The 8,564-nt window shown below is 35.5% G+C and overlaps 2 protein-coding genes across 2 annotated transcripts in view; one reads left to right on the top strand and one right to left on the bottom strand.

Annotated features, from left to right (window-relative positions):
• The window catches only part of LOC136856653 (UDP-glucosyltransferase 2-like), a 95,969-nt gene extending 90,486 nt beyond the window's left edge, over window positions 1-5,483 (top strand). The window contains exons 4-5 of the mRNA XM_067134663.1: window positions 27-143; window positions 305-5,483. Of these exons, the coding sequence (XP_066990764.1) occupies window positions 27-143; window positions 305-467 (280 nt within the window). The 3' untranslated portion in view covers window positions 468-5,483. The remainder of the gene's footprint in view (window positions 1-26; window positions 144-304) is intronic.
• Window positions 1-8,564, bottom strand: part of LOC136856655 (uncharacterized) — a 140,200-nt gene that overhangs the window by 121,132 nt on the left and 10,504 nt on the right. Inside the window, 1 exon segment of the mRNA XM_067134669.1 lies at window positions 7,783-7,958. Coding sequence (XP_066990770.1) covers window positions 7,783-7,958 — 176 coding nt within the window.

The following is an 8,564-nucleotide window of genomic DNA, read 5'->3' as shown; positions in this document are numbered from 1 at the left end:
ACTTACTTTTGATTTTTGCTTTTCAGATATCGTGACAAGGTTCTGGGAGTGTCCCACCGTCTACAAGCTCAAAAGGAATCGGGTCTCGAACGTGCTGTCTGGTGGGTGGAGTATATCATAGAATTTGGCAATGACCATCTCAGGTGAGGAACGCTTCTGGAACATACTGATGTGTCTGATATCTTTGAACTTATCCAACTTTTACTCAGAAAAATTATGCAAGAATGCTCAACAGAAAACCTGAATGAACTAGATACATCATAGACGGGTAACAGCACTCCTACTCAACACATTTCTCCTCCAGATTCTCAGGTGCTGACTTGAGCCTGGCCCAATACCTGCTCCTTGACATCTTGGCCATCATCAGCGTGGTGGCACTCGTCATAAGCATCTGCTTGTTCTTCCTGGGCCGCTGGGCTTTCAAGAGATTTTGGCCCTCAAATCCTGCCAAGGCTAAGCTCCAGTGAGGTGGCCGGCCTCGTCATCATTTGTACATCTGTCATCATGTACAACCTGTGTCTTGTGGTGCTACACTGTGGCTTAGGCTAAATATGCACGAACTCTCGAGTCGACCTCATGGTACAGGATGGTAAGCTTTTGGCACTGTGCAGCAGGACACTTCATTGAGAGCCATTCTTATAACAGAAACAAGGAGAAACGTAATAAAACAGTAGAACCAATAAAAGAATACAAATTAATTGATGATAACAGCACACAGTCACACAAATTTCTGCTTGAAAAACAAAAATGTTACTTAAAACTACACTTCTAAAATCTTTGGTGCTACTGAAGATGACGTTCATTCACAAGAGGTGTAAATTTCAATTTCTTGTAATCAAATGATATTTAGGTGTATAAAGCATACCTTTAATTTAATATCAAGAACTGCATTTGCAATAATGACATAGAGGATTTGGTCAATTCCATTGGTTCTCATGTTTTTGTACATAGAGTATAAAAAAAATCTCATTTTTCATTCAAGATACAGTAGTACGATGAGAATGTCCAATGTTATAAGTCACGGCGGTTTTCCAAAACTAGCATGAGCTTCATTTAATACAGTACAGTATTTACAAATTTTCAATGTCCCATTTCAACAAATTGCTGCCTAAATGCCAACAAACAAATGGAGAAGAATAAGTCAGAGCACTGAGAGAAAGCGAAGTAACATCATTTTAATTCAGGGATTAGCACTGACAGAATATGATCATCATTAAAATACACTTCGCGCACTGTCTCTTTCCAAATGTTTGACGGGGAACAGAAGCTTCAGAGCAGGACTCTGTTTATGGAAGTCTTCACCCAAAGCCTTTGAGTTTATAGAGAAACATTGCTATGCAACAGAAGCTACAAGCTCTCCAGCAATTGGTTTTAATGACTTGCTAATTTCCATAGATTATCTTACTTAAACTGACCTGTAGATTTACTGCTGAAAACAAGAATCCAAATCCACTTTGAGACCAGAAAGTACTTTTTTTTTTTTTCTTGTTTTGTCAGAGAAAAGCCAAAAGAATTCTCTGACACAATTTCATTCAAATGCAAACTTTTCGAGAAGTGAAAATAGTCTAATGAATTGGATCCTTGTGTACTGAAAGAATCATACTCATCTAATTGGACGGCTACCGTGATAAGAGAATGGAAACCAAAAAATGTAAAAATGAAAAATTATATTTTTGTTCAACACAGAATGAAAATAGAACCCTAATTATTCAAAACAGAGGTTCTTAGTGCCAGATATGTGGTGGTATATAAAATAACTCGGTAAAGCCAGTTGGTACTGAATAAAAGGGAAGATTCTTGGGACAAAATTTGGTGTGTATGCTAATGTTTTACAAGGTAGATACTTTTTCCCTGTAATTGTACAACATTAGTGTGTAATGTACAATACCATCCACAAAGAATCTGAACACTGGTATTCCAAATTACTGCTGATTGTGGAAAAGGAAAATGAAGAAATTCAAACAAAAAAAGCTGAAAGAAAAAAAAGACACAATAAGGAAATGTTATATTCCAGGCAAACATAATAAGGAATATCCTTAAAAGTACACTTCAGTATAAATGATGATTTGGCAACGCCTACATAAATATCTCATTGGGGACATCAGCCATCACATTCCATAAGAAAAAGCATGAGTCATTTTTCACTGCCAGTCTCCTCGTCATTTAGCGTAACATCAAGAACCGCTTGTAAACATCAGCATAAGCAGTGATTTTAAGAGCCAGCATTCAAAAATAAACCTGGTTTTGTAGATTTTTGGGTCTGCTAAGCAAAACCTTACAAAGAAGCTATTTCAATGGCTAAACCCTATTACAGGCAGTCCCGGGGTTACGTCAGACTCAGATTACGTCATTCCGAGTTTACAGTACATTGCTTTTCAAATGCATTCATAAAGAAATTGGTTTCGGGTTACAGAGGATGTTCCGAGGCTACATCATCATCTTACGCTGTGACGGAACAGTAAAAATACCTACAGTTACAATATAAAGACACAGTTTGGAGGTTTTTGGGTGCACGCCACATCAGAATGCAAGTAAAATACTGTACTGTACAGTACACCCAGAGAATTAAAAGTAAAGCTTTCATCACTTTATTTCACATTTTTATACAATTTTCCTGCGACGTTCCTGGTTACGTCATTTTCCGGGTTACAGCGTGGTGTCAGACCGGAGCCCCCAACGTAACGCAGGGACTGCCTGTACTACTACCTTACAAAGGAGCATTTCATTATCACAGACTCAGTACATAATACAGTATCTAAATGATGACATTTTAACAAATTCAGCAGCTGTGAAAAAACTTCTCCATGTGACAAACTTCATCTTTGGAGGCTTGTAAGCCCATCCAACTACAAGTAGCTTCCGTCGCATTATCAAATGAACTGTGAGAAGATAACATATACCATGTAAAAATATAAGTCCCTTTTATTCAGCAGAAGTTTTGAATGCACCAGCGTTCATATCCTTTACAGGTGCATGTTTGATGTGTCCTGTTCTGCTGTGAGCACTCTACATGCTCACCCAGACGAATAGTGGGAAGCACACTCAGTATCACTGGACAATCAGTCAGTTATTTTTAATGTTATTGTGGGGGGATGTTTGACGTGAGTGTTTTTATTTTGTTTTTCGTCTTCCGTGGAGGTTATAGCATACAAAATAGCTTAAGGAAGTGGCCTTAATCTTCCAGTTCACATTAATCAAAACCTGCATTTATCCATTCATTTGGTATATCCAACTCAGGACTCTCGGCAGAAAACATCTCTGGAAAATGTACATAGCATTTTTATGTGGAAAATATTAAATGAATGCTTAAAAACAACAACACAGATGCATCATAGTGGCATTAACAGCAGTGTCTGGTATGCAGTATTCTACTGATTCATGGTTTTTGTACACATGAACATTACAGTTGAAGAAGCTATGACTCGGATATGGTACTATAAATTCAATCTACTCAGTTCTTCTTTGGCTGCTCCGCCTAGAAGAAATGACACTGCTCTGATGCCATCACAATTCAACTTCAGCTGCTATGGAAGAACGCCTACTTGCTTAACATAGTGTTTGAAGTGGTAGTAAACAGCAACAGAATTCGTGAAGTAGACAATCAATATTCATTCAGTAATTTGTCCTTGGACAATGATTATATTGTTCTTCCATGAAAGTTGGCTGGCTATGTTGGCCAGCGTATCCTATCGACAAAGATAAGGCTCTGTGATAGTTAAGTATATTACTGTACTGCCTTTCATGTAAACTTTTTGGTGAACTTTATTTAAAATTGTAACGGTAATTCCTTCAAAAGTTTTTTTTTTTTATGTTCGAAGTAAATGAGGAACACGCCGTAATTCATTACTGTACATCCATTCCTTTTGAAAGGAAATACAGTTACAATAAAAAAATATAAAAAGGGTAATGCAATTGCACATAATGACTGTAAGGAAAGACATGTTCTCGATGTGTTTCTCGAGCTCAGCTTGTTGAATTGTACAGAAAATGAAATGATGGAAGAACCCTTACTTACCCCTGGGACCTTTTGAGAACCTACTCAGATCTTGATGGAGTGATTGTACAAAAACAACAGAATCACCCTATTTTCATTTTAATACAGGTATGATAGATATTAGTAATGCTGTATATATAATGAACATAACTTATAATGATCTCTTTATAATGATTACCAATGGTTCCTATTACAACTGCCATGGAGAGAGATATCTGTTATCTCAGTCCCAAAGTGGTAAAAAGGGTTAAATTGTATTATGCTTGCGCAAACATCTTCACAACTGAAAACACTATTGTTTATCTTTGGTTATGGAAAATATCCTCACACTCATTTATTTAGCAGTGCGTTCTGAGCAAAGAACACACATTATTTTCACTGTAAATGCCTTCAGAGGAAACACACTTAGAAGATGGATTTGTGAATAGTTTGAAGACTCATAAAAGTGCTGTACAACGATGGCAAATCCTAATATTAACCTCTCATTCTGTTGCTATGCTGGTAAACTATTTTTTTTATAAATTTATCCAGCATACCAAATCATTTTCCCTTATTCACAATATTGAATTCAAATTGCTGCAATACAAGTTTCAGTTCATGTGAGTCTCTTTCAAATCAGACTGCATTCAAATGAGAGGCCAACATAAAGTGGGTTCAGTCACGTTGAACGGTACTACTGCGTATGTCTTAATCCTATTGTAAATGGTGCTATTATATTTTGTTAAAAGTTGAGTGGATTATTAAAATATATATAAATATATATGATATATTAACAGTTAGCAGATTCCAAATTGCTGGAGTTCAGGATTACTTCTTTCAAAAGCTACAAACCACAAGTTCCTAACCATGTCGTCATTCTAAGGTGTGCCATTACAAATCCCCCTGACCTTGCCTGGTTCTTGTCAGACTTCAGACCGACAGTGCAGGAACCACAAAATTCAGTCTCCATCTTCTTGGAATGATCTCATAGTTAGTTAAATGATAAAATTCCTTCATTTGCTTGTCCTTTAAAAGATAATATTAAAAGTTGACATGTAGACTGAAGACTAAAAAGAAAAATTTTCATCAAACTACCTCAGATTACGATCTGCCAGCATCTCATAGCTCGGATGATTACAGATACCTCTTTTCTCTCTCACAATTTCAGGTTTTTGCACGGTGCTTCTGCACCCTCACTGAAGAACCTCAGTTTAAAAATGCACCTTAAATATGATGACATCACAATAGTACCAGATATACCTCTTGTCACGAATGCACAACTAACAGTTGTCCATTAAACCTCAGAATCTAATAAATGTTCAACCCAGGTTTTTGTCAGTCTTTCCATAATCTACCTCTGTATGTCTACAATAAATCTGATCTTCAGGAAGCCTTAATGTATGCCATAGCCCTTGTTTAACCATTTACAGTATTTTCTTGAGGAATTGTGTTCTAGACTTCCAGTGACCATATTTGGAATGTGTTGTTGTTAAATAAATCAATGTTGGTTTCCCTGTCTTTCAATACACCCCACAATGGATCACATGAAAAAAGCACATAAAATGAGATGAGATTTTGCACCTAAAAAGTAAAATCTTACTTGAATAACATAATTTGGATATGCAAAACTTTCAACTTACTGACTTTCATTCCTTTCAACATAACAGCAGCGTACACAGGTTGTTCAGTAAATGAGGATTTCATTATGCAGTCATCTTGCACACACATTACTCAAATTTGCTCTATTTCACAATTATTCAAGCCTTATCTAAGATTTAGTTGATAGCTTTTAAGAAACTATCCATTACAAAATGCTTTTTGTTTGAAGATATGAAAGTAGTACTTGTACACTGTTACTAGCTAAAGGGTCATAGCACTTCACAACATAAACTATTTTGAGATTATTGTCCATAGCCTGAATTAAAACACTAGCTATTATCATCACTTTATAAATAAGTACTGAACTTCAGTCCTATTAGACAAATTTCCCTAAGGGAGATTGCGACGGATACAATTCACATTTTGAATCATTTTTTCAATCCTGACTCTCCTTTTTTCTTCCAAGGGAGCTCGGTATTATACGGCATATACAGAGAATGGGCATTCCCTGGATCTAGCAGGGTTACACTTTGTTGCGTCATGATTCAATACTCTTGCATGTTGCTAAATCACTTTGGCATCATGGCAAAAATTGGTTTTTGGTCTTAATATGGTGACTTTGGGATAATTAACCAGTTTTACTCACTGAATTTTATTTTTGCCACTTACAATGATATATCTTGTTCTCCTTAAGATATAGTACCTAGTATGTGTATACTCACTAAAACTATTTTGAGATTATTGTACACAACACTAAGTAAAACATTGCAGTTATTTTTATAACTTTAGGAAGAAGTAGCATACTGTAGTCCTATAGGACAAATTTCATTGAGGATGAATGCAGTAGATATATCATGGAATATTTTCTTTCAATTATTTTCCTATCTTTTATGGAGGAAATCAAATATTGAGGCCTGGTGTTTTGAACCTTGAGAAGGGAACTTAGGAGAACCTACATTTTTACATCAGTCATCAGCAGATATAGAAAATTTTCTCTTCAAAAGATTTAGTTCTGTAATTTTGTTCAGTATTCTCTATTTTCTTTTTAAGCCCAAAGTTAAATATATTGCAGTTCGAAACCATAAAACCCGCAAAATAAAATAATCATCAAATACAACACTAACCCTTAACCTACTCAATGTCGAACTTCTCAGTTCCAGAGGTCCTTCATTCCTATTGCCATTGGGCTGTGGAAGTTTCCCTAAGGATGTTGTGCTATTACAGCCTCAAAAGTTCAAGCAAAGGTGCAGTGCATTACTACCCTAAAACAATTCTTGTGTTTTAATAATTTACTTACACTTTTATCTATTTATTTTTTAATTCATTAATTTACTGTATTCTTTTTATAATAAATGATCTCTTCTGTCTGTATTTCCTATTACCTCCTGTAACTATTTCCATGTGAACACTGTATTCTTTGGAAGCTTGAATTTCAAGTCAATGGCCCCTTTTGTATGCTTGTTCCACATGAACATGGCTCATCTCCTCAATATAATAATAATAATAATAATAATAATAATAATAATAATAATAATAATAAAGAATACAGAAAGTAAAATATAGGAGCTGAGTACCACAGATATTCCCCAGTAGGAAGCTGGAAATTTGTTACTTTCAGACCTATGTGTTAACTGTCTCCTTCATCATTTGCACAAACTGATGTCTATTAAAATTATAACTAACCAGTTGGCTACTGATGGTACCTTACATATTTGATTACCCAGCCAGCCATTTTAATGTGGTTTCTTTGGTTTACACTTTACAGTACCATTCTTAAAAGAGTTTTAAATGTAACTATGGTTCGTTTGTAAGTAGACACTACCCTACTTGAGAACATTCAATTTACAAACACTCAAGAGATACAAAAAAACGAGATCGCAAGTTAAATTGTGTTCAGAGTATGTACAGTATATTGTGTTCAGGATGAAGAAGCGCAGAGTACTGTATTGATTTTATATCATACTGTACTTGAATATGCAAAAAGAGTACAGTAACCGGCTCACAAACAATTCAACATACAAAGAGCCATCCGGAACATACGGCATTTGTGAGTAGGGTTAGGGTGGTGTCTGTAATATGCAGCCTTGTTTTGAGAGCAAACCCAACTGTTAGTTATAGAAAACAAGAAAACGCTAACTACTAATTAGTCAACAAAACTACCTTTTATACTGCATACACAAAAACTACGCTACAGTAAAAAAAATTCTTACTGGCATTTCTTATGGAAATCTTCATGACACTGAATATAGGACTGCAAGCCACCAACATCGTAACGACCTTCAGTGTGATAGGCATATACTGGCACCCTTTTTATCAGATCGGCTACAAACAGCCCTGTTGCATCACGGGTATGTAAAGGCTGGTTTTCTCTCTCCTTCAAAAATGTCTGAAAAAGATAATTTCTAAATTATTTAAAAAAACAGATTATTCTCCTCATAATAAATACGCTTATGATGAACTCTTTAAGTTTTTATTTTCATGTAATATGCTTTTAATCTGTTGTAGATTCTGTTAGAATAAAGAATAGAAAGCTAGATGCTAAAAGTTTCTTATATCCAATTGAGATCTTCCTTCCTTTCAACAATTGTCATCTTACCCCAAACAGTGGCATTTATCCTTCAACTGGAAATATTTACCTGTACTGTACAGCCTCTTCAGAGGAAGGTGACAACTCATATCCTTCTACCAAATTTCGCGTCTAAGAAAGTATACCAAAGCTCATCTTCTAAATAATTCTCCGATAATTCTCTAATTACAGCTGATGGTTCTCCACTTATCCCTTACCTGATCTTGAAAGATGTCTCTTAGGAATATAACCTCCCCTTTATCCTTTTTCTTTTTTTCATCATTTATTTAAGTCTCCACTTAACATACCCATTCACATGCAGATGATTCTACTCTTCACATACACTCCTTCCCTTTTCAGCCATCTTCAAAAGCTTGTTTCAATCTCACTTCATCTTTTATTGCTGTCAGAGTTGATTTGGTTAGT

This window comes from Macrobrachium rosenbergii, chromosome 36 (genome assembly GCF_040412425.1).
Source record: "Macrobrachium rosenbergii isolate ZJJX-2024 chromosome 36, ASM4041242v1, whole genome shotgun sequence".
Classification (NCBI taxonomy): Eukaryota; Metazoa; Arthropoda; class Malacostraca; order Decapoda; family Palaemonidae; genus Macrobrachium; species Macrobrachium rosenbergii.
Note: the sequence above shows the minus strand (reverse complement) of the source record. Positions and strands in the feature narration are given on the sequence as shown.